At 43.2% G+C, this 25,523-nt stretch overlaps 1 protein-coding gene across 3 annotated transcripts in view; it reads left to right on the top strand.

Moving 5' to 3' along the window:
* LOC144696120 (polycomb protein SCMH1-like) overlaps positions 1-25,523 on the top strand; it is a 180,843-nt gene that overhangs the window by 66,989 nt on the left and 88,331 nt on the right. For all 3 annotated transcript variants that reach the window (XM_078567422.1, XM_078567421.1, XM_078567424.1), the window contains one exon: positions 16,657-16,891. In XM_078567422.1, the coding sequence (XP_078423548.1) occupies positions 16,657-16,891 (235 nt within the window). The remainder of the gene's footprint in view (positions 1-16,656; positions 16,892-25,523) is intronic.

The raw sequence follows: 25,523 nt of genomic DNA, 5'->3' as shown, positions 1-25,523 counted from the left end.
CTTTCGTGGATGTGTGCAAAAGAGCGCACATCTCCCTGAGGCTAAGTGCTGCCTCAGGGAGATCGCTGAACGGCACTGAAACATTAAAAATAGAAAATTAAAAAAATTATGTCCCCCTTATGTGAAAATGTCACACGAGATGGGGCATGTTAATGAAATACACAAAAACTTTTATTACAATTTTATAATTCCGATATCAAACCTCATCCCGCCACTGGATGAGGTTTGTAAAAAAAATCACTTACCCGCCTGCCCGTTGAGCCCGTGCGCCGAGCTGAAGTTCGCGCGGGCCCCTCAAAATCCTGGCCGATTGAAGAGTTAATGGCCTTAACAAGGCCTTTAATTAATGGCGGGTGCGCGTCCTGCCGACCGAAATGTTGCGATGCCGCGCACTGATGTCAGGACGCTCGTGCGACATTTTAAGCGCTGGCATGCGGACTCCGCCACCCCCACGCCAGCCAGAAGATTCAGCCCAATGAGTTCACTAACACCTTCAGAGATTTTAAAAATTAAAATAAAATATTTATTAAGAAAAGAAAAGAATTCAACCACATACATAAGATTACAGTTACTTGATATTATAATAAATTCCAAAATTCCTAAGTAACCTGATTCCCAACTAAATACCCACTTTAAGGCAACAGTCCAAAATAGATTTTAGATTTAAATAAGCAATCCAGCAGGGTTACCACAGCAACCACTCGACAGTGGAATTCCAAAGGCTTTTTAAATACAACTTTAGTTACTGGACACAGCAGACTTCTGCAAAAGTGGCTCGAGGCTTTTCCTCAAGGCTGCTTTACACTGTGTACCTTTCAAGATGTTACACAGCCACACCCTACATAACCTTCCATCCTTCTTTATATAGGTTTCTCTCTGTTTAATGTATAAAATCGCATTGTTCTACATGTCTTTGGAAATTTACTTTTCCCATAACATAAAAATCTTTTATGTTGTCAATATGGTCTCTTTCCTTTTGGAAAAAAGACACATCATAACCTTGCCCTATTTATCTTGTTGGTTGTAAATACCCTACCATCCCTTTGAAAATCAAACAACCCCTTCACATCTAAAAATGCAAATTTTATTCCTATCTTATCTGTGGAGGCCTCATCCTTGCTTGTCCATCTCTATTCAAAAGTCTGCTTTACACCTGCCTCTTTTGATAATTTCTAGCTTGCAGTCTTTCTGACTCTAATTCAATTAAATCAGCCACACAGACAACCATAAACCCGCAGTAATATTATGAAAAATACGACAGTTTCATGACAATACTCCAAAACAAAGACGATTGGAATTACAAGAACACTTCTTTTTACAAAAAGATGAATCAGCATCTGGTTTACATTTTTGGAATTGCCAGATACCTGAATCGGAATCCAAGCCAATTATCATCCTAGAATAGGGCAATGAAACTACTTGAAATTTGAGTAATTTGTAGAATAATGCCTGATTTTTCCTCTTGTAGTATTTAATCAAAGAAAAATTTGATAATACCTCACCAAATGATAATGACAATTTAGGTGTCTGCCTTATCTCGATGGTAACACTCTTGCTTCTGTCACATGATCATGGGTTCAAATTCCACCCCAGAGTCCAGCACATAATCTAAATTGACCATTCAGTGCAGTACTGAGAGAGCGCCATCTTCCCAATAATAAATCAAGGCACCATCTTCTTGTTGGTATGTCCTTGGGGGGTTGTTTGCTGGTGCGGTCGGGGAGGGTTTAAACTAGAATGGCAGGGGGATGGGAACCTGAGCATGGAGACAGAGGAGGGGGAAATAAGGATAGAAACGAAAGACAGAAAAGTAAGAAGCAAAAGTAGAAGGCAGAAAAAACAAGGGTGAGAAACAAATGGGATCATAGTGCAAAATAAAGCTAAGATGACCAACAAGATTAAAAAGACAAGCCTGAAGGCATTGTATCTTAATGCGCGGAGCATTCACAATAAGGTGGATGAATTAAGAGCGCAAATAGATATCAACGGATATGATATAGTTGCAATTAAGGAGACATGGCTGCAGGGTGACCACGTATGGGAACAGAATATCCAGGGGTATTCAATATTAAGGAAGGACAGACAAATAGGGAAAGGAGGCAGGGTAGCATTGTTAGTAAAGGAGGAAATCAGTGCAATAGTGAGGAAGGATACTGGCTCAGAAAATCATGATGTGGAATCTGGGTGGAGATAAGAAACACCAAGTGGCAGAAAATGTTGGTGGGGGTTGTCTATTGGCCCCTAAACAGTAATGGAGATGTAAGGGAAGGCATTAAGCAGGAACTTAGAGATGCATGCAATAAGGGTACAACTGTAATCATGGGTGACTTTAATCTATATGTAGATTGGACAAACCAAACTAGCAATAATACTGTGGAGGAGGATTTCCTGGAGTGTGTACTTGGTGGTTTTTTAGACCAATACTTTGGGAACTAACTAGAGAGCAGGCTATCTTCGACTGGGTATTGTGCAATGAGAAAGGATTAATTAGCAGTCTTGTTGTGCGGGGTCCCTTGGGGAAGAGAAGAGCGACCATAAAATGATAGAATTGTCCATTAGGATGGAGAGTGAAGAAGTTGAATCCAAAACTAGGGCCCTGAATCTAAATAAAGGGAACTATGAGGCGTGGGTCGGCGATGCTGGATTGGGGAGCCTCACTAAAAGGGTTGACAGTGGATAGGCAATGGCTAACATTTAAGGAACGTATGCATCAATTACAACAATTATTCATTCCTGTCTGGCACAAAAATAAAAAGGGGAAGATGGCTCAACCATGGCTTACAAAAGAAGTTAGGGATAGTATTAGATCCAAAGAAGAGACATTTAAAATTGCCAGAAAAATTAGCAAGACTGAGCATTGGGAGCAGTTTAGAATTCAGCAAAAGTGGACAAAAAGATTGATCAAGAAGGGGAAAATGGAATACGAGAGTAAACTTGCAAGGAACATAAAAACTGACTGCAAAAGCTTCTATAAATATGGGAAGAAAAAAAGATTAACGAAGACAAACGTAGGTCCCTTACACTCAGAAACGGGGGAAATTATGATGGGGAACAAAAAAAATGGCAGAAGAATTGAACACACATTTTGGTTCTGTCTTCACAAAAGAGGACACAAATAATTTCTCAGCAATGTTAGGGAACCAAGGGTCTAGTGAGAGGGAGGAATTGAAGAAAATCAGTATTAGTAAAAAGATGGTGCTAGAGAAATTAATGGGGTCAAAGGCTGAAAAATCCCCAGGACCTGATAATCTACATCCCAGAGTATTAAAGGAAGTGGTCGTGGAAATATTGGATGCATTGGTGGTCATCTTCCAAAATTCTATAGACTCCGGAGCAGACTGGAGGGTGGCAAATGTAACCCTGCTATTTAAAAAAGGATGGTGAGAAAAAAACATAGAATTATAGACCAGTTAGCCTAACATCAGTCATGGGAAAATGCTAGAGTCTATTATAAGAGATGTGGTAACAGAACACTTGGAGAGCATTAACAGGATTAGACAAAGTCAGCATAGGTTTATGAAAGGGAAATCATGCTTAACTAATCTTTTGGAGTTTTTTGAGGATGTAACTATTAGATTAGATAAGGGAGAACCAGTGGATGTGGTGTATTTGGATTTCAAGAAGGCTTTTGATAAGGTCCCGCATAAGAAGCTAGTGGGCGAAATTAAAGCACATGGGATTGGGAGCAATATACTGGCATGGATTGAGAATTGGTTGACAGAGCAGGAACAGAGAGTGGGAATAAATGGGTCTTTTTCCGGATGGCAGGCAGTGACTAGTGGTGTACCACAGGGATCAGTGCTTGGACCCCAGCTATTCACGATCTATATAAATGACTTGCATGAGGGAACCAAATACAATATTTCCAAGTTTGCTGATGACACAAAACTGGGCGGGTTTGTAAGTTGTGCGGAGGATGCAAGTAGACTTCAGGGCAATTTAGACAAGTTGTGTGTGTGGGCAAACACATGGCAGGTGCAGTATAACGTGGATAAATGTGGAGTTATATGCTTCGGTATGAAAAACAGAAAGGCAGAGTATTATTTAAATGGTGATATATTGTGAAATGTGGATGTACAAAGGGATCTGGGTGTCCTTGTACACCAGTCAATGAAAGTAACTGGCCGGTACAGCAAGCAAGTAGGAAGGCAAATGGTACGTTGGCCTTCATTGCAAGAGGATTTGAGTTCAGAAGTAAGGATGTCTTACTGCAGTTATACAGGGCCTTGGTGAGACCACACCTGGAGTATTGCATGCAGATTTGGTCTCCCTACCTAAGCAAGGATATACTTGCCATAGAGGGAGTGCAGCGAAGGTTCACTAGGCTGATACTGGGGATGGAAGGACTGTCGAATGAGGAGAGATTGGTTCGTCTGGACCTGTATTCACTAGAGTTTAGAAGAATGAGAGGGGATCTGATTGGAACGTATAAAATTCTAACAGGGCTAGACAGACTGGATGCAGGGAGGATGTTTCCCCTGGTTGGGGAGTCTAGAACCAGGGACCACAGTCTCAGGATACGGGGCAGGCCATTTAAGGTTGAGATGAGGAAAAATTTCTTCACTCAGAGGTTGGTCAACCAGTGGAATTCTCTACCACAGAAGGCTGCGGAGGCCGGGTCACTGAGTATATTCAAAAAAGAAATTGAAAAAGTTTTGGATATTAGGGGGATCAAGGGGTATGGAGAGAAAGTGGGAATGTGGTGTTGAGATAGAGGATCAGCCATGATCATATTGAATGGCAGAGCAGGCTCAAAGGGCTGAATGGCCTACTCCTGCTCCTAGTTTCAGTGTGTCTGTCTGTGTATGGGCATAAAAAGATGTATCATTGTTATGAACAATTATCCCTTAATCGTGATCACTGAAATAGGTTCTTTATGTCATTGCTGTTTACGGCAGCTTACTGTGAACAAGTGTGTTTGCACATTTGCCTGGATTACAAAAGCGAATACACTTTAAAAATCACTTCATAAGCAATGAAGTGATGTGGGACTTCACATCACATCATGTGGGACAACCTGAGGATTTGAAAAATGCTTTATAAATGAAAGTTTGTCCTTTGATAATGTAGAAGTATGTGGCACCCATTTAAATAGAGCAAAAAATTGGAAGCAATTATAACCAGCAATGCAAACATCCCAAAATACCTCAAGAGGCTTATGCAAAAATACAATTGTAATCTTTCTCTAGAACCATAACAACTTTCTATCCCTCCAGCACTCCTGATTTAGGGCTGCCTGTGGATTAAGCAGTTGGTTTTCTGTGCAGAGGTAAATTATGTAGATGAGAAGCAACAAGAATTTAATCACTGACCCCACTTACACTGTTCAGCAGCTCTTTGACAATAGTTGTACTTTTTTTGCAAAGAATTCCTGTGTCCATTTTTTCATCCTGTTTGTTATCCAGCATTCTACCCTAGGTTTCCATTGATTTTAGTTTGTTGAGCTTTATTAAGATCATTTAAAAGTCCAAAGGAACAACATAATATTTTTTTTTAACTGTTCTCAAAGTGGTCGAGCGAGACTGCTACCACTCAAATCCTTGTTAATTACAAGCTCCCCCAACCTCTCCTTTTGTATAGTTTCCATTGGTGTCCAGTAATGCCCCACAGTAAACGAGTTTCCTTATATATAGACACTACTTTTTCTTAGCTTGGTAGCTTGGAATCCAGCAGAAGCTCTCCAATAATCCTTTTGTTGCTGCAGTTAATATTTTGCAAGTTTGCTGCCCAGTCTCCATCAGCAATTTAGGATGGAGGCCAGGAGGATTTATCCTGTATTTTTGGTCCTTTTCCTCAGTGGTTTCAAAATATTTGATGAAATCTGGACTGTAAGCCAAGTTTATTTAATTCCTGGTGAGCACCTCTGGAAAATCACTTTTCAGTAATTCAACTATTTTTTTCTATTATTTTTAACTTTTAAAGATTTAACTTCCTAATACTTTCTTTAAAATAATTTGAGATGGTGAGATCTTTTTACAATTTGATTAAATGTCCCTTATTCTGTTCCTCCCTCGTGCCTTTTTTCTTTTTTGCATCTTTTTCCTTTTACCCTTTTGAGAGTTGTTCTCCGCTTCCCTGCAGGCTTGATGTGGAATGTTGTTCGTTCTTACCCCCAGTTTAACCTCTCTGCTCGTGCATTTTGAAGAGACCTCCTTTAGCTTTTATTTAAATCTCTTGGGAACGTATATGTGCACATTTCTTGCCGGGAGACTACTTTTGAAACTGGTTTGAAAATAAATCCTGAAAGAACTAGAACTAAAATATGAAAAGAGAAAAAAATTAATTTTAATTTTTTTTCCAATACTAAAATATGAGCTGGAAACAAGAGACGACTACAGAAAAGACATAAATCTTGAGATTTAGAGCCAGGACCAGCATTAAACCAATGAGCCAGTTGAGCCTGTACCACTATTTAGTTAATCATGGCTGATCTCTATCTCAACTCCATTTAGCTACTTTTGCTTTCTTTGCACCTTGATAACCTTACCTAAGAAAAATGTACCATTCTCAGTCTTGGATGTCACAGTTGACCATCATCCACAGTGTTTAGAGACTTTCAGGTTTCCACTCTGCTTTGTGAGGAAAAGTGTTTCCTGATTTGCAAGGATTAAGGTAACACTGGTTGAGATTAGCACACTATCTCTTGCATGTTGAACCATCTGTGACCGGTTTATTTGCTCTTGGGCTTCTGTTGATTCCACTTGGAGATGTAGGCTGTATGTATCTGAGACCCAGGCAGGAGCTGTCTTTCAGTCCACTTCCACATGAAGAAATGTCTAGATGTTGCTTGGTGCATCCTTACCCTTGCACACCTGAGTTTGGCAATAAGCAGGTGGAGAGATTCTGGTTGGGAGCCTGAGCCCTTGAGTGTAAAAATTGGGTGTTCTGTAAAGATTTATGGGTTTTGAAGTTTTTCCATCCTGCTACATGAGGCCTTGGTAGACAATCTGTGATTTTTGTGCTTTTTAACTTTCTGCATTTGGAATAATCATCAGAATGAACACAAAATCAAAGCAGATACATTCAAATGAAGTCAATCCTAGAAAACTTTAGGCTAGTTTCTATTTTGCTTTGTTCCATTTTATCTGGGAATATCTGTGCTGTGAAATGGGCAGAGGGTCTTCCACGTTCATTACAAATCCCTGCGACACTAGGGTGCAAGTTGATTGTGTACATTCCATTTTCAAAAAATATTTTGTCTCTGCTCTTTCCTCTCCTCCAACACACATACACCCAAAGCCAAACCACACAACTTCAAACAAGCCTTTGCAGCCATGGGAACTGGGGTTTCAATTGTCTAAATTTCACCAATCCTATCCCACAGTAATTCTGAAAGGTTATTCCCATTTGGCATCTTACATTAGTTTCTGTTGTTTATTTATTTCTGTTGTTTTTGGAAATGTATTTCCCTTACCACTCGCTCCCCCTGGTAGCACTGGGGTGTGATTACCGCTTGGTTCCTGAGAGGTGCCTTGTTGGTAAAACGGCATCAACATAACCGTGCCAATGAATGCCTTCTGTCATTTCTCATTAACTAGCGTCTTTGCATCAGAAAGTCAGAATTAAGTAAAAGAAAACTGACTTAGCAGTCAGACTCTGGTGTCCAGCTTAGTTGAGAGCGTAGAAATTCCAGGACAGCAGCCTCTTGAAAGCCAGTCTGTTCAGTTTAAATCTGAAGCGATATCGATTACTAGTAAATCAAAGCTGTTCTTTGTGCTTAAATAAAAAGTTGAATTCTCCAATAATTTGATTGCTGCATTATTTAATTAGTGGGAATTTCGTTTTCTTTTTGATAAAATGCGCGATCAGAAATCTCAGCTGATTGTACCTGGATGACCATTCTGACTGAGGGAACTGGAGTACGTAAGGAAGTGGCCCTAGAAATAGTGGATGCATCGGTGGTCATCTTCCGAGATTCTATAGACTCTGGAACAGTTCCTACAGATTGGAGGGTAGCTAATGTAACCCCACTATTTAAAAAGGGAGGCAGAGAGAAGACAGGGAATTACAGACCAGTCAGCCTGACGTTGGTAGTGGGGAAAATTCCAGAGTCCATTATAAAAGATTTAATAGCTGAGCACTTGGAAAACAGTGGCAGAATCAGACAGAGTCAGCATGGATTTACGCAAGGGAAATCATGCTTGACAAATCTGCTGGAATTTTTCGAGGATGTAACTAGTAGAGTTGATGAGGGGGAGCCAGTGGATGTGGTTTATTTGGACTTTCAGAAGGCTTTCGACAAAGTCCCACATAAGAGATTAGTGTGTAAAATTAAAGCGCATGGGATTGGGGGTAGTGTATTGAGATGGATAGAAAACTGGTTGGCAGACAGGAAACAAAGAGTAGGAATAAATGGGTCTTTTTCCGAATGGCAGGCAGTGACTAGTGGGATACTGCAGGGATCAGTGCTGGGACCCCAGCTATTCACAATATATTTTAATGATTTAGATGAGGGAATTAAATGTAATATCTCCAATTTTGCAGATGAGACAAAGCTGGGTGGGAGGGTGAACTGAGAGGAGGATGCTTCAGTGTGATTTGGACAAGCTGAGTGAGTGGGCAAATGCATGGCAGATGCAGTATAATGTGGATAAATGTGAGGTTATCCACTTTGGTAGCAAAAACAGGAAGGCAGATTATTATCTGATTGGCTATAAATTGAGAGAGGGGAATGTGCAACGAGACCTGGGTGTCCTCGTACACCAGTCGCTGAAGGTAAGCATGCAGGTGCAGCAGGTGATAAAGAAGGCAAATGGTTTGTTGGCCTTCATAGTGAGCGGATTCGAGTATAGGAGCAGAGATGTCTTGCTGCAATTGTACAGGGCCTTGGTGATACCACACCTGCAATATTGTGTGCAGTTTTGGTCTCCTTATCTGAGGAAGGATGTTCTTGCTATAGAGGGAGTGCAGCGAAGGTTTACCAGACTGATTCCTGGGATGGCGGGACTGACATATGAGGAGAGGTTGAGTCGGTTAGGATTATATTCGCTGGAGTTCAGAAGAATGAGGGGGGATCTCATAGAAACCTATAAAATTCTAACAGGACTAGACAGGATAGATGCAGGAAGGATGTTCCCGATGATGGGGGAGTCCAGAACCAGGGGTCACAGTCTGAGGATATGGGGTAGACCATTTAGGACTGAGATGAGGAGAAATTTCTTCACCCAGAGAGTGGTGAGCCTGTGTAATTTGCTACCACAGAAAGTAGTTGAGGCCAAAACATTGTACGTTTTCAAGAAGGAGTTAGATGTAGCTCTTGGGGCAAAAGGGATCAAAGGATATGGGGAGAAAGCAGGAGCAGGCCATTGAGTTGGATGATCAGCCATGATCATAATGAATGGCGGAGCAGGCTCGAAGGGCCGAATGGCCTAATCCTGCTCCTATTTTCTATGTTTCTATGAGAGCAAGGCCATTAGAAAATTCAAGAATGGTAGACAAAGTTGGCTTTATTTTGTTTGTGCGCCAGTGGTTATTTTTTTTTAGGGGAGCCTCTGGGGAGAGTGCCCTCAGAGGATTTCATTTTTGCAAGGGCTTTCCAGCATGTTAATCTGTTACCCATTTAACCCTTTTAATTGTAAAGCCTCATTATTATTTCTTAAAGTAGTGCTGTTTCTGCAACCACCCAAAATAGGTTGTAACCCTTCAGCACAAAACAGGCAGGGGCACCTTCAGATGTGTGAGAAATATTTATTATTTTGCTTATTTACGGCGCTGGTGGTTTGTTGACTTTTACGGTCTTTAATTTTTTTTAATCCTCTTTGATCTTATTCAGCTGTCACATTTCAGACAAGTTAGCTGCTTCTCTCCCCCAATGGCTAGAGCACTGAACAGAAATGTCTTTTTTTTATTCTTTTCCTGCTGATTACCTGCTCTACAAACAAAACAAGCGCGCAACAAGTTGGATAAACACCAAACTGTAATAACGCGAGCTGGGATCCTGTGGGTGGATCTCCAGCATGATCCACATGCTTGACCCCGTCTTAAAAACCCTGCTGTTGAAGGATTAAAGAACTCTCACTCTCTCACTGACTCTTCAAAGCACTGACTGTGGTTTTGGTAACGGTCCCAGAGAGAACACACTCACCTTTTTTTATTTTAAAAATGAATTTGTGATACTGAAACCGTTGTAGGCAGAATCATTAACTCTGTTTCGGGGAGGAATGGCAACAAGCTGAGATTTCTTGCACGACTGTGTCTTAGGACCCAGAAGTTAAGAAGAAAATAAATGAAACACGAGTTAAATTACGAAAATGTGCACTGATGAAAATAGTACATAAAGATAAGGCCTTTGTCAGGATTCCAAGGTGATGATGTTGATTCCATGCGCAGTCATTTAAAGTTTACTGCATAAAAACAGGCCATTTGGGCCAATTGGTCTTGCTGGAGTTTATAAGACCATAAGACGTAGGAGCAGAAATAGGCCATTCAGCCCATTGAGTCTGCTCCCCCATTCAATGAGATCATGGCTGATCTGATAATCCTCAGTTCCAATTTCTGCCTTTGCCCCTTAACCCGTCATTCACTTACTGATTAAAAATCTGTCTATTTCAGCCTTGAATATACTTAACGACCCAGCGTCTACAGCCCTCTGCAGTAAAGAATTCCACAGATTGACTACCCTCTGAGAGAAGAAATTCCTCCTCATCTCTGTTTCAAATGGGCGCCCCCTTACTCTGAGATTATGCCCTCTGGTCCTAGACTCTCCCACAAGGGGAAACAACCTCTCAGTATCTACCCTGTCAAGCCCCCTAAGAATCTTATGTTTCAATACGTTTCAATAATTCAATAATGTTTATACTCCACATGAGCCATATCCAACTCTCACTACCTCTTCCATCTGCCTCCATAATCCCTCGATTTCCTTCTCCCTCATGTATGCACCAAACCTCTCCTTCAGTTCCAGGTTCTCATCAGTCTGTCAAGAAATTATTGCTGAATTATTTTCAGTCTTTAGGTAGCTATCTCTTACTTAATCATTATTCTGGGCTCGCTCAAGTGGAAAGAGTTCCCCCATATCCACCCTGGAGAATCGCTTGATAATTTAAAGACCTCCATCAGGTCTCTCTTCCCCCAGAGAAAAGAACCTCAACATGAATTGAATTTAAACCTAATAGACTTCTAAAGAGTAACCAAGCAAACCAACCAAAACATTTAAGTGCTGCCTACACACGTTCGCTTTGGGGTATTTAATTCCCGTGGGTGGGATATTTTCTCGTGGAAAACTTAATTTGTACACCGCGTCTAAGCTTCACCAGTGCTCATGCCCCAGGTGACTATATACAGTGGTAAGGTTTAACCTTCAAACAGAGCACTACACGTGCTCCACAGTATGTAAATGCTGCTCCCTCACAATGTTCATCTTGAAAATGACAGTGTGGTGAAATGAACACTCCTTCAATTGTTCATTTATTTTCCAGTGGTCAGGGAATTTGTTTGGAATTAGAATTTCAATTCTAATGATTCTCTTACTATAAGATTCTTATGTAATACAGCTCCTTTTAAATCTCGTTGCCCATTAGGTTCTGTTCTCCACCCACAGTATTGTAAACTATGTAAAGAGTTTATCGGTGTTCTTTATTTTTGACCCTTTAAGGTGGCCTTCGGATTTAATTTCTGCACTTCTTTCCACCATCACTGATCCGGTGCTTTGCCAGGTTTCCCTCGTAAGTTTTTTTTTCAGATTCTAGATCAGAATTTAACTAATTTATTTTTAAGATGTACAAGTCCTGTCGCCAGTAGTGAAGCTGACCTGGGCATTGCCCAAATTCTGGTAGACTGAATATAGAAGAACGCAGAATTGTCCCAGTTCTGGTAGTTCAGATGCATGAACCATTTTAAAACGGCCTCACTCTAGAGGTACCGACATTCTGGTGACCTTCAGATGCCCATAATCATGATGAACACACAGGCAGATGGATGGGAGTGTTCTGCGTTGAGTCACACTGTGATTTAAAGTACGGGAAACAGTGCAGTGAGACTCTCATCCTGTTCCAATTTGACATTTAAAGCAACAGCCACTTGCTTTCATATAGCAATACACGTTGTGATATTCACGCGATGCTCTTCTTATTTTGTGTACATAGTTTTGCATACATACTTGATTTAATCGGTGATAGTGTTTTTCCTTAAATAAAAACCATTGAAAAGTTTCAAAATTTGCTCCATGTGACAGTCCTGTCCAATTAAAACTCAGCAGCTCAGTTTCTCGGGGATCAAACCACTGTGGGATGTGGGACTGCATTAAGCCATGTTTGTACCTCTTTGACTAGTTAATTAACTGTATCTAATTAATTTTTTAACCTGCAGCATAAACAAAATGTATTGCTAAAATCTGTGGGAGGTGACTGGCATCCCAAGGGTCTTCCTAATGTATCCTACAGATTGAACAATGGGACATTAAGACCGGGCACATCAAAGGTTTTGCAAAGGATTTTGAAGCTTCTCATATTTATTTCAATGAAACGGCTTCTACCAACCTTATGGCGTTTGTGCTCTGTGGAAGTTTCTGGTCTCCATATCATAACCAGGGCATCAAAGCACTGCAAAATAGATTTGCAAATTTGGTTACTGAGGGTATGGTTAAAATATGGAACTCGCTAGCACAGGAAGTGGTTCAGGCAAGTAGCTGCTTTGAAAATGAAACTAGATGAGTACATGAGAGAAAAGGGAAAAGGAAGATATGGTGAAAGTCTGAGCAGGTAGATGGAAGTGGGAGGAGACTGCTGTGGAGTATAAACACTAGCATAGTTTAGTTGGGCCAAATGGTTTATTTCTGTGTTGTATAATCTATGTAGAGGTGTTTCCCTATGGTCCCTTAATAGGATGGGCTTGATGGGGGCACCCCCTGGACTAAGCTCCATCCCAGCAACATGATATCATGTTGCCATGAAAAATGTGTGCAACAGTTGACACTGCATCTGAACAGTAAGCTCCATTGGATCAGATGCAGTGACTGGACTACACTCTGTGGTATGTTTACTGGCATGGCATATTTTTTTATTGCAGGTGGGCAGGGAAGAAAGAAAACTGAGCCAGACCTAGTGTCATCTCAGACGGTGGCTATACTGCACCGCCGGTCATGGGCAAATGGTGGCAGAGTGCAGCTCTCAGCTCGCAAGACCGCCTGCTATATTACCTCGATGTGAAATGCACTCAGTTCCTGGGAAAGAGCTTTGTTCATGTGCAATGAGACGACACTGCTCCCAGACGGCATTTTTAAAAATACTTCTGTAATCCGTACTGTGAACAGAATTGTCCATAAGAGTATTGGGAACAGCATTCAGCCATTCAGCCCCTTGAGCCTGTTGATTCAGTCAGCTTGTAGCTGATCTCCACTTCAATCCCATTTAGCTGCCTTTGCCTCGTATCGCTTGTTTTCCTCACCAAAATCCTATTGATCAAAGTCTTGAAAGCTCCCAATGACCCCCCCCCACCCCCCACCCCCAGCATCCAGTCTTTTTGAAGAAAAATAATTTACTATTTTTACTGCGCTTTGTGTGTGGGGAAAGTAAGTCCCGATTTCTGAATCGTTCCCGAATGGCCCCTTTGTTCTTGATTCCTCCATCGGGCAAAAATAATTTCACTACTTTTACCCGCTCAAATCCTTTTAAAATTTTAAGCACCTTGATTGGATTATCCCACCACACCGCACCCCACCCCACCCCCCCCCCCCCCCCACTTGCCTCTAAACCAGGGGGAACACAAGCCAGTTTACACAAATTGTCCTTAACTTTCTAAACTCTGGTATTGTTAAGGAAAGCCTACTTTCTCCAATTATTCGAAACGATGCAGTCCGACAGAGTGCTGGAGCACTTCTCAAACCTGGCTTCACACTGGGGAGAGTGAGAGCGATTCCTTGGGCTGGCGGGGGGAGCAGCTGTTTTTTGAAGTCTAACCAATTCCCAACCCCGCAGTTGTGTTGTCAGTTTTGCATTTGCTGGTCAGCGGAAACTTCCTCCCGCCAGCACAAAACTGGCCAAATGATGGTTTGAGCCACTTTATGTATTTGAATGGACCTGTGCTCAGTTTTGAGCACTTTTGAAATAAGTTGTGCAAAAACCCGTGAGGGCCAGAATTTGACTTGTTGCTCAATTTCTCTCCAAACTTTGCACCTCGGGACAAATGCACCAGGAATTGTTTAAGTGGTTGAAACATGTGACGAAATGAGGTAAAAGTTGCCTGATTCCACTGTTTAAATAAAGTGGCTGAGTGTTGAATGAAGACGATTGATGTTACCTTGTTCGATGACCACCCTTCACCATCACATTGAGAGATTATTCATGTTACTGGGTGCCAAAACCGGGAATGAATAAGAACAAGAAACAATTGCTCATGACAAAAACAAAAAGCTAAAAGCTACTGCTTTTATACTGAGTATAAAACTGACTTTACTCAGTTCTGCCGAAGGGTCATGAAGACTCGAAACGTTAACTGATTTCTTCTCCACCGATGCTGCCAGACCTGCTGAGTTTTTCCAGGTAATTCTGTTTTTGAATTTCTCATGACCGTAGTTTCCCCCCACACTAAAACATTTTAAACTATTTAGCCAAGTTCATGAAACAAGCAGCCAAAACCGGAATATTGAAGTAACTGTAGAATACAATTACGGCCACGTTGGTTTAGGTGTTGGAATGCTGACTCTTCACAGGGATCACAATGGCAGCACTGCCAATTTTGGGAAGCAACCATATGCATGTAATACATGAAGCGAGAAAAGAGGGTTTAAACCATTAAACCTGTTCCTTTCTTTAAGTTAGGTTCTTTTTATATTCGTTCATGGGATATGGGCGTCGCTGTCTAGGACAGCATTTGTTGCCCAGCCCTAATTGCCTTTGTTCAGAGGGCATTTAAGAGTCAACCACATTGCTGTGGGCCTGGAGTCACGTGTAGATCAGACCAGGTAAGGACAGCAGATTTCCCTCCCTAAAGGACATCAGTGAACCAGATGGGTTTTTACGACAATTGGCAATGGTTTCATGGTCATCATCAAAGACTTTGAATTCCAGATGTTTTTAAGGGAATCAAAGTTTCATCATCTGCCGTGGTGAGATTCGAACGTGGGTCCCCAGAGCATTACCCTGGGTCTCTGAAATGCTAGTCCAGTGACAATACCACCTGCCACCACCTCCCCAGGTTAAATTTATTTAATTGTGTACTCTAACCCACCAATTTAATTTCCTGAAGAAAGATTCTACAGCATTATATCCTATTAGCCAAAAGTTATTGAGCATAACTCCAAACTGATCATCCATCTGCAGTATTCACCTCTAGCGGCTGCACTGGCAATGGCACTTTTGCCATCTCCTCCCCACTTGGATGGCATAGGAGGGTTTGTGTCCGACAAAGTGTTTGATTGTTGCAGCAGGGCACAGTACAGGGTCATAAGTTGTAAAGAGCCAGTTTAGGACAAGGCATGTCCTAACACAACTGTGAATTAACGGCTGGAATGGGTTCCTGGGAAGATGAGTTGAGACTGAGGTAGTGCATCCACTTATTTAGCAGGTAGATACTGGAAGTAGGAAAACAGCAGGATTGGTATTCTACCAGAATGAGATCAAATAAGCTGCAGGAACCACCTTCCTCCGAGCCCATCCACTCTGTAACTCCCCCCGCCCCCCGCCGTCTCCATTCAGATATTGAAAGAGTTAATGGGCACAGTTTCAATTGGGAACCTGTCCCACAAATCTTTATTGGGAGTGCGGGGGGAAGAGGCAAATAATTTTTTCCGACTTCTAGTCTTGTATGAGGATTGTGAATTTTAAATCTATGAGGGCAGCGTTTCCTTTTTGGATGCAATTTGCACTCCTTTGCCGAATTGAATTTTCTTGCTCAAACTTTTGTTCAAACGTATTTGCATAACATTTGCATAAACTCTTCCATGAGCCAGTGCAATTGGGCAGTGTTCTAGGCCCCAATGATTTTTTTCTGGCTTTAAGAAATATTCCTTGGTACACTTAAGTGGTAACCTGATGTGTTTGGAAATGGGTTTATCACAAATTAGTAAGCATGTTTAATAACAGCGTCTACTCTACCGCCTGTGAGAAACCCAATTTTTAAATTGCCAACAAAACTTTCAAAACTCAGCAGAACTATTTAATAGGGTACAGTCATCAATTTCTTAGTCATTTAAATATGGTTTAATATTTAAAAGCTTTAAAAGGCACCTATTGTTAACCCTACAGCAACAAAAGCTTAATCTCTGGAGCCTCCTCCAAAACCTGCAAACAGACCCGATTAGCAGAAATGTGCCCTGCTGATTAATTCAATCTTTTGCGCTTGTTTGGCCGACTCTTGGGGTGACCTAGCGCAAACCTTACCCCATGGCCTTTGGTCCGGTGCCCATCATCTACGTTAAGGAGAAGGTGTCTAACTGCCCCCGTCCCTGCTCAAACAGCAAAAGCAGCTGAGAGAAACAAAATAAGCACAGGTCACCCAGCCGGGGGCAAAGGCTGAACTTGCTGATTTTCATCATGACTCGCAGTTCCTTTAATTATTTATTTATTTATTTTTTTTTTTAGGAAGAGAAACAGAATAATTGATTTAATGTGGTGATATTCTGGGATGGAACTTTCAATGCTTACATAAAAACCATTTTCATTTCTCCCCTATTCTTTCCCCACCTCCCCGCCCCCTACCCTCTCCTTCCCCCCACCCCAGTCATTTACCCCACCTGTAAACGAGTTCAAGATCGGAATGAAGCTGGAAGCCCAGGACCCCCGGAATGTCACCTCGACCTGCATCGCCACCGTCGTCGGAATAACGGGCGCCCGACTCCGACTGCGTCTCGATGGCAGTGACAACAAAAACGATTTCTGGCGACTGGTGGACTCGGCTGAAATTCAACCAATTGGAAATTGCGAAAAGAATGCGGGAATGCTGCAGCCACCTCTAGGTGAGAGGTAGAGAGGGCAGGGGCTTTGCGGGGGTGGTGGGTGGGGGTGGCGAGAGGCTTTGGGGAGGTCATTCCAGAGCTCAGGCCCTTCACAGCTGAAGGCGTTTTCTGCTCTGGGGGCTTTCGAAGTTCTCCTCACGAGAAATCCCTGCAAATACTGACCCAACCCCAGCATCTGCTGTAGATGTTGGCCTATTCCCCAGAGACCCCTCCAAGAGTTGGGATACGCCAGGAAAATGTTTGCACGGGTGGGAGACCCTGTGGGGAGGGCCAGTGCTTGTGGTGGGGTGGGGGGTCCCTCTCAGAGCTGGTGTCGGAGTGGGGGGCGTCTCTGGAGAGGGCCAGTGTTTGCAGTGGGATCCCTGGGAATGGTGCCAACGCTTGTTGCAGGTTCTGGGAACAGGTCACTCTTTGCAGGGGTGTCTGGTGTAGGAAATGTTGATAACCCCTGCGCTGAAGCAAAGTGCTGAGCACAAAACACAACTTGCAGCAGCATCTTGCATTGTGATTGACACTTGCAGTGTCCCAGTCCAAATAGAACCACAGGTAAAACTCCACTGGGAACCTTTACAAAGAAATCCTCCAAATCAGTTAAGAGTTCCTGTCTATTACGAAATTTGGCGGTTTTAAAACCACTTAAGTAAAACATCGATCTTGGGCCGTGATGGTAGAATCTCCATTTTTGATAACTTTATGATACCCTCCAGCTTTGGGGGAAAACTACATAGTCCCTCACTCTGCGCAGACTTCAAACCTGTCAACGCTCTAAAAAAGGAGGAATGTTAATACTTGGGTTGTGGAGATGAAATATTCACCCCAAGTGGTTGAGGAAATTAAAGATGCTTTTGTTTAAGTATTAAATTACATTGAATTGCACATGCAGAGCAGCCTATTCAGCCCAGCACGTCTATGTGAGTATTAATGCTCTGCCTGATCTTCATCTAACCCCCAACAACATACCATTCTATTCATTCCTCTATCATGTACCTATCTGGCTTCCCTATAAATACAGCGGGTTGGGAGTTCCTGTTAAGAGAATGTGAGCTCTGTGTCTCCCTCTCACTTTCACACTGAGGCTGATCTCTTGGGAGTGCACCAAGTCCACTGTATAATTATGGAGAACAAGAATGCAAACATCCAGAAGAATTCCATGTGTTTAGAAAGAAAGAACAAACTTGCATTTATATGATGCCTTTCATGGCCTTCGGGACCTCCCACAGCTCTTTTCAGTCAATTTTGAAGCATAGTGCCTGTTCTAATGGAGGAATATTTACATCAGTGAAACATTAGTTGTGACCCAATAACTGTTGCCCCTTCTTTGAATGTTAGATCATCTACAGTGAAGGATGTGGTTGATCGACAGGGGGAACAATGGATGGAATCTGGTTCCCCCCCCTCTGTGGCGAGTTTGACGGTGGTGGGGGGGGAGCAACTAATCAGGTGGGAGGGTTGCAGGTGGGGATCCCACCACCTTTCTGTCTCCACCCCAATTTAGTCTGTGGCAAGAAGGCCCATGGATGGCCTTCCTGCCCCATCACCAATTGAGGCCCTTAAGTGGACCCTTAATCGCCCACTAAAGGGCTCATCCTGCTGCTGCTGGTATTAACCAAGTGGCAGATGGGGGACTCACCTGGCTTGTGGCTTGGGGGGTGCGGTGTCCTTCGTTCAAAGGCACTCAGTTTCCTAATTGGACACAGCATTGAGAAGTGGGGGAGGTGGGGGGAGTGGGGGTGGGGGAGGTGCTGCTGGGAGCCACCCTCTTGCCCTTTTAGCTGATCCCCCTCACTCCCCCACCCCCAAGACCTCCTCCTGCCACTACTCACCAGCATCCTGGGATCCTGCAACGATCCCAGGCCTCGGGTGCATGTTGTATCGGGAGCAGGCACCTCCCCAGTGGCGCTGCCATTCAGTAGAGCTGCCAGTCTCTGATCAACCGACAGCTCTTGGTGGGCAGCCCTTCTGCCCCTGGGCCCTTGATCCTGGGCAAGGCCTGCCTTTGGCCTGTCAAACGCTGTCGCGCAGCAAGACGTGGCAGGCCTTCCTGGAAAGAGGCGATGAGGGGTTCCCACCTTTTCTCCAGCCAGCAGCTGAGCCCCCTCTGCCTAGAATGCACAGACCTAGATGGAGTAATGATAGCAGGTTTCCCTCTCTCCAGGACACCAGTGAACCAGTTGCATTTTTCTTCTTTAACAATCTGATAGCTTCTTGGTCACTTTTACTGATTCTAATGCTTGATTTCTTTGCTTTCATTGTGCTGGTCTTATAGTAACAGTACTGGTTGTTGTGATATTGTATTCATGCCAATGCAGACAATGACATGTACCTTTAAGAAGCAGCATAGTGACATCACCGCGACATCACCATGTGTAAGGCTGGAGGATAAACGGTACAGCCGCCATGTTAGATGTTCATTATTGCCTGTCTACTCTACTGCAGATGTTCACTACAGTCTGTGACTCTGTATCAGTAGGACTTTATGTTTACCTGATGAGTCAGGCATATAGTCAAGTAATCAGCCTATGTAACTGTTAGGACCCAGGCTAGTTGAAGGCCTGTGCAGAGCTGTATATAGTTGTTGATAGTAGTAAACTTCATGTAACTGTGTTCGACCAGAACCCTTGTCAGTCTCAATATCTTCCTTAGCATAGAGACAGATCCCTTGAGGTCTACATCGAGACCCTCAACATATATGGTGCCAGCAGACGGTAAGAGAACACGACATGGTTGGCAGTGGTGGTTGCTTCTAAAGATCTCGCAGCAGCGAAGGTAATTCCTGAAGACACCAGAACACAAGGCAGAAGACTACTTCAGCGGCAACAGTAACAATTCCACTTGTCCAGCTCCAATCCAGACTCTTTGAGGGAAAGACAGTCTGTAAGTGCAGCACTTTAAGGGAAGTCATCTACAGGGAATCTCAGCCCAGGTGCTTCGGTTTAAAGGCAGAAAAGGTCCAGTTGTTCAACCACAAGGACTTGGCATCCGACATTAGGCACAGAGACTAAGCCCAACAAACATCCGAGCTCCGAAGCGAGCGAAGACCTCACTCCAAAGCTCAGTGATTTGGGCAGCAGGCTACATTTTACCTGAATGTCAAGTTATTTGTTAACTATTCAGCCTAACAGTGAAAGCTAGAGGGCGAGTTTGTTCAAACAAAAAAACGTACCCCAGGCCGAGAGAGGCAAGTTCCACGGGTTCTCAACAGAGCTCAGCGCGACTGTTGGTCGGTTCTGCCATTTTGTTTTTCAGTTTCAGCACCAAAAGCTGCTTTCCTGTCCTGACAATCGAGACGCGGTAGCGACCCAGCAGAATAGAACGGCACAGTTTCAATGCTGCGACAGAAACAACAAGCGAGGTGCAATCTCTGCAATCTAAAGATCTGCAGTTTAAAATTCTTTCTCTTTATTTCAAGCTAGGCTAGCAGAAATGAAGCATCTAAAGTGCTACTTTTAAAATATACAGCAAAAGGAGAAGCAAGCTTTTTTCCCTTAGCACACAGTTATGAGCCCACAGGGATATGGAACTTCAGTATCTGTTCTCCGGCAGCACGGGGACAACAGACAGGCAGCAAGTGCAAATTCTCATCCAAAAGAGACACAGCACTCAGCAACTACATTTGTGTAGCACCCAGTGCAGGCAATGACCAAGAACATCACCATGGCGAATAGAGACTTGACTATGGACTGGCACACAGGAGAACTTCTTGCAGAATTTCAGCTCTTTGGACAGAAGATGTGCTGACACTTTGTGGACCAGCAAGTGCAGGAACAAGAGAAAAAGGCCACCAAATAACTAATTGCTCTTGGTAAGGAGGGGCCAATGCCTGTAATTATGTCTATCTGATGAAGACCAAAAAGACCCTGATAAAGTCTTAAAGCTCATCGAAAATCAACTAAAGGTCCAAGTTAACTTTAGAATTCACAATTCATGTCGTACCGACAACAGCCAAGTGAAAAGATCAATCGATTTATAAATAGGTGCCGGTGCAAAGGGGCAAAATATGACTTAGATGCCACTGACCTTGTGGAGAGATTGATGGAGCTTGTCATCACTTCAATGCCTATCAAGTCTTTCAGGAAAGCGCTACTAGACAAAGTCAAAGCACTACTGGACGAAGGTAGAAAATTTGAGGCATTAGTGGCTGGCGAACAGTACCTTCATGTTCTCAGTCACAAAACTATCATTCCGTGGTAACCAAAACATCACGGACATCCGAAACCTGCACGTGGTGTGGTCTTACACACCCAACCAGGCAATGTCCAGCATCTTTCAACATCTGCAAACTTTGCTTCACCGGGAGGGCATTGGGAACAACTGTGTCAGAAACACAACAAACCAGGCAAGCCCAAAGTACAAAACTCAAAGCCAAGGACTCCACAGAAATCTAACACCGATGATGGGTCCAGGGCTTGGCCCGCAAAACGTAAACATGTCAACAAAATGATAGACACGCCCTGTACCCCACAGTCTGTAGATCCAGGCCGAACTATACATATTGTCAACTTCACTCGCCATGTGGACAGAATCAGACGATTTGAAGCATTTTCCACTGTAAACGTTAAATATCCACAGCACTATGGACAGTATACCATATGTGCACAAATCGATACCGCTGCAAGTGCCAACATCTTGCCATTGCACGTTCTCAACATTACATACACAGGGACAATGATACAACATTTGACAGGCTTACCGCCTTCAATGGATCTGACATCCTGTGCACTGGCACCACCACAATACAATGCCAATATGGAAGGTCCAGGTGGACACCAGAGATTTTTTATGTTGTGGAAACCAGTGGCCCGGCAATCATTGGTCTGCCAGCTGGCAGTGACATGCACGTGATTACTATCCACGACCCTGGCTGAGGCCACTACCACCATGCAGGGAAGCACCAAAGGAGGCATTGACTCCATAAGAGATACACGGGCAACCCCTGACATGCTGAGTCGGTTACCCACCCAACCAATGAAAAAGATGTGCCTCTAGACCTCCACAATATCAAATACGAGGTGGAAGACAATCTCCACGCCGACTTGGTCCATTTCGGGGCAAGGTCAAGCTGAAAAGATACAACAGGCCAGCCAAGAAGACCCACAGCTTCAACAGCTAAAGCAAGTTATTATCACAGGTTGGCCTGATCACATCAAGGAGGTTCACGACAGTATCTGAATATTTTGGCACTACAGAGATGAACTGGGCATCTCCAGAAGCATTATATTCAAAGGCAAGCAAGGCCTCATAACCTCAAACAATGCATCAAATCATGATAAGTCACCTACAAGTCGGACACATGGGCGCAGAACAAACAAAATGTCTTGCCAGAGAATTGGATTATTGGCCGGACATTAACAAGGACATTAACGAATTGATACAGACATGCCATACCTGCTAGATGCAGTAACCAGAAGAGGGCAGAGAACCATTGTTACCTCATGAAATCCTCTCTGTCCCATGGTCAGAAATAACCACTGGTTTATTCCATCTGGACGGCGATGATTATATCTTGGTAACAGACTATTTTATCAAATTCCCTTTCATTCGCCAGATCAAGGACGTGACCAGCTTTATGGTTGTTGACACACACACTGTGATTTTCAGCATGTTTGTTGTGCCTGAAACTATCGTCTCAGACAATGGTCCTCAATATACAGGAGAACCCTTCCAGGACATGCGCACAAGATGGGGTGTGAAACACATCACATCTTCCCCGCCCGAGCCTCAGTCCAACGGGTTAACAGAACAGACCGTCAAGACGGTCAAAGTGTAAGGCAACCAAGCAAGATTGCTGAATCGCCGTGCTCAATCTTTGTGCCACACCACAGGGAGACGGTCTGCCCTCACCCACCAATTTGATGTTTGGGGGGGCATTGTCCTGTCCCATTTACTCCCAATCCAGACTGAAGCTCGTGATATTCTATTAGAACAAAGAGAGAGGATGTCCCAGCAGTATGACCAGAAAGCAAAACCGTTAACAGTTAAATGTGGTCAAAGTGTGCGCATACCTGATCACCACACAAAGATGGGGGTACGAGGGAAGGTACTGCGAGAGTGCACATAGACATGACCATATGAGGTTGAGATGCCAAACAGACAGATCCTCAGAAGGAACCATCGGCACAACCACATCGCGCATGCTTAACCACAGATCAGACTGATGATGACTCAGGCATAGAGTGTTATTTTAGTAGCAGAGGACCAGACAAGTGTCAACACTGTAAGACTAGATGATCTCGCAATGAACAACCAAGAAACACCTAGCTGTGAATGCACAATTACAGGACACAAAACAACACCCTGCAAACTACATGAGAAAAGATATGGTACGCCCACCGAAATGCTATCTTCATGCCTAAAGATTCTATACCGTAACTCAATCTTATTATGCCTGATATTCACTGTTATGTATGTTCTCTCAAAGTTGTTTTTTATTGAACAGGAAAAGGGGGATATTGTGATATTGTACGCAGCTCAATGCAGACAATGACATGTACCTTTAAGAAGCTACACAGTGACATCACCACAACGTCACCGTGTGTAAGGCTGGAGGATAAATGGTACAGCCTCCATGTTAGACGTTCAATATTGCCTGTGATCTCTACTGCAGATGTTCACTACAGTCTGTGACTCTGTATCATTAAGACTTTACATATACCTGATGAGTCAGGCACATAGTCAAGTAATCAGCCTACGTAACTGTTAGGACCCAGGCTAGTTGAAGGCCTGTGCGGAGCTTTATATAGTTGTTGATAGTAATAAACTTCATGTAATTGTGTTCGACCAGAACCCTTGTCAGTCTCAATATCTTCCTTAGCATAGAGACAGATCCCTTGAGGTCTACATCGAGACCCTCGACATATATGGTGGCAACGGACATTAAGAGACCACAACCCTGGTGTGGGCCCAGCTTGATTTTGAAGAGATGCTGGTGTCACATCTTCACTGCACATTGTTTGGCATAACAGCTCCTAACTTTGCAAAGTCCGACTTTGCCCTTATTTCTTAAAAACACAAGGCAGCTTTGAACCACCGATCTACTTTTGTACCCATTGAAAAAAGAGCTAGTGTTAAACAGACAACCAAAAATCCAAGGAGACAAAGAAGTAGCAGTTGTTTGGTTTTGTGTGTGGGATTATGTGTAGCGATGTGATAGGATGCCACATCCCACTTCTCCATTTGTAGTAACGGCTGAGTTTGACTAACAAGTGCCGTATGATGACTCTGTTAGCACACTGAGAATAGCTGGCACTGTTTGTTGGTCGTAGCAGTTTCATGGTGATTCCTGTCTTTTGCCTAAAACAGCATTTGATGTCAGAAACTTGCTGCCTGAGAGTTGTTTTGGCGGGTGCAAAAGTGTGGGCACAAAATGTCTTGGGTGAATGCTGATGTGTTTCTCCTCCCCCACCCATCCCTTCTGATCTGGTAAAACACATCTGGGGAACATTAATTGTGCCTCCTGAGTTTCTTTGCAAACAGAATCAGCTTGTTTGTGAAGTTTCGAAAAGTTGGTTCTCTGCCAACTTTGCTTTTTAATTACAGAAGTTAAAACAACTGGAGGACTTGTTTCCAGATCAGACCCTGCTTTGGACGTACTTAATCCTCTAACTGAGTTCTCATATATATATGTATATATATTTTTTTTTCTCACACATATATATATATATATATATATACTTTTTTTTTAAATAACACTTGGTTTGAGATAGGCTGAGTCTGCTATTATTAGCTTACTGTGTTTGTAGCTGGGCATCTATTGTTGTTAGAATTCAACCACAAAATAAGTACTGGGCTCAATTCAGTCCTACAGCGCGGGAGACATTCAGCATATTGCTGCCACACCAGCATTTTGAACGAGCTATCCAATTAGTCCCACTTCCTTGCCTCAGATTATAAATTATGCTAAAACTGCTGTGGGACGTGAAAAGGAATAAAAAAAAAAGCTTCTATTTTTTTGGGAGGCTGGCGCATAAAGTTTAAGTGGAAGCTCTGAATGGAGTGGCAAACAGAAATAGTGAGGATTTCAGCCTCCTCTTCCTGGACTCTGGGTCGGCGCCTGCAGCCTTTCGTTATCATATTGACCCTTCCCTGCATCCCCCCCATCCCCATCAACCTTTCCTCCCAATTAAGAGTCTCTGTGTAGTGATGAGGTGCTCTATCCAGTCATAATTGGCTTACCCCCGGTGGTCAATAGCCAGAGTGAGAAAACAGGCTGAGTGAGGATAACAGCCCCAATCCACGACAAGAGTGTTAATGCATTGAGGTTAAATATTGCACAAGCTCCTGCCTTTTGAACCATGTTATTGGCTCCGATTTAGTTTATTTTCTTGCATTTGTTAATCCTGTCACCATGGATCATTTCCAATCCAAACAGTGTCAGCTGTAACTCGATGGGTAACACTTTCACTTCCAAGTCAGAAGGTTGCGGATTCAAACTCTGCTCCAAAGACTTGAGCACAAATATCAAGGCTGGGTGCTCCAGTGCAGTACTTGAGGGAGTGCTGTACTGACTGAGGTGCCGTCTTGTGGATGAGACATTAAACCGAGGCCCTATCTGCCCTCACAGGCAGACATAGAAGATCCCATGGCACTATTTTGAGGAAGAGCAGGGAAGTTCTCCCGGGTGACCTGACCAACA

The sequence above is a fragment of the Cetorhinus maximus genome, chromosome 21, assembly GCF_964194155.1.
Source record: "Cetorhinus maximus chromosome 21, sCetMax3.hap1.1, whole genome shotgun sequence".
Classification (NCBI taxonomy): Eukaryota; Metazoa; Chordata; class Chondrichthyes; order Lamniformes; family Cetorhinidae; genus Cetorhinus; species Cetorhinus maximus.
The sequence above is the reverse complement of the archived record's forward strand: the minus strand, read 5'-3'. Positions and strand labels throughout refer to the sequence as shown.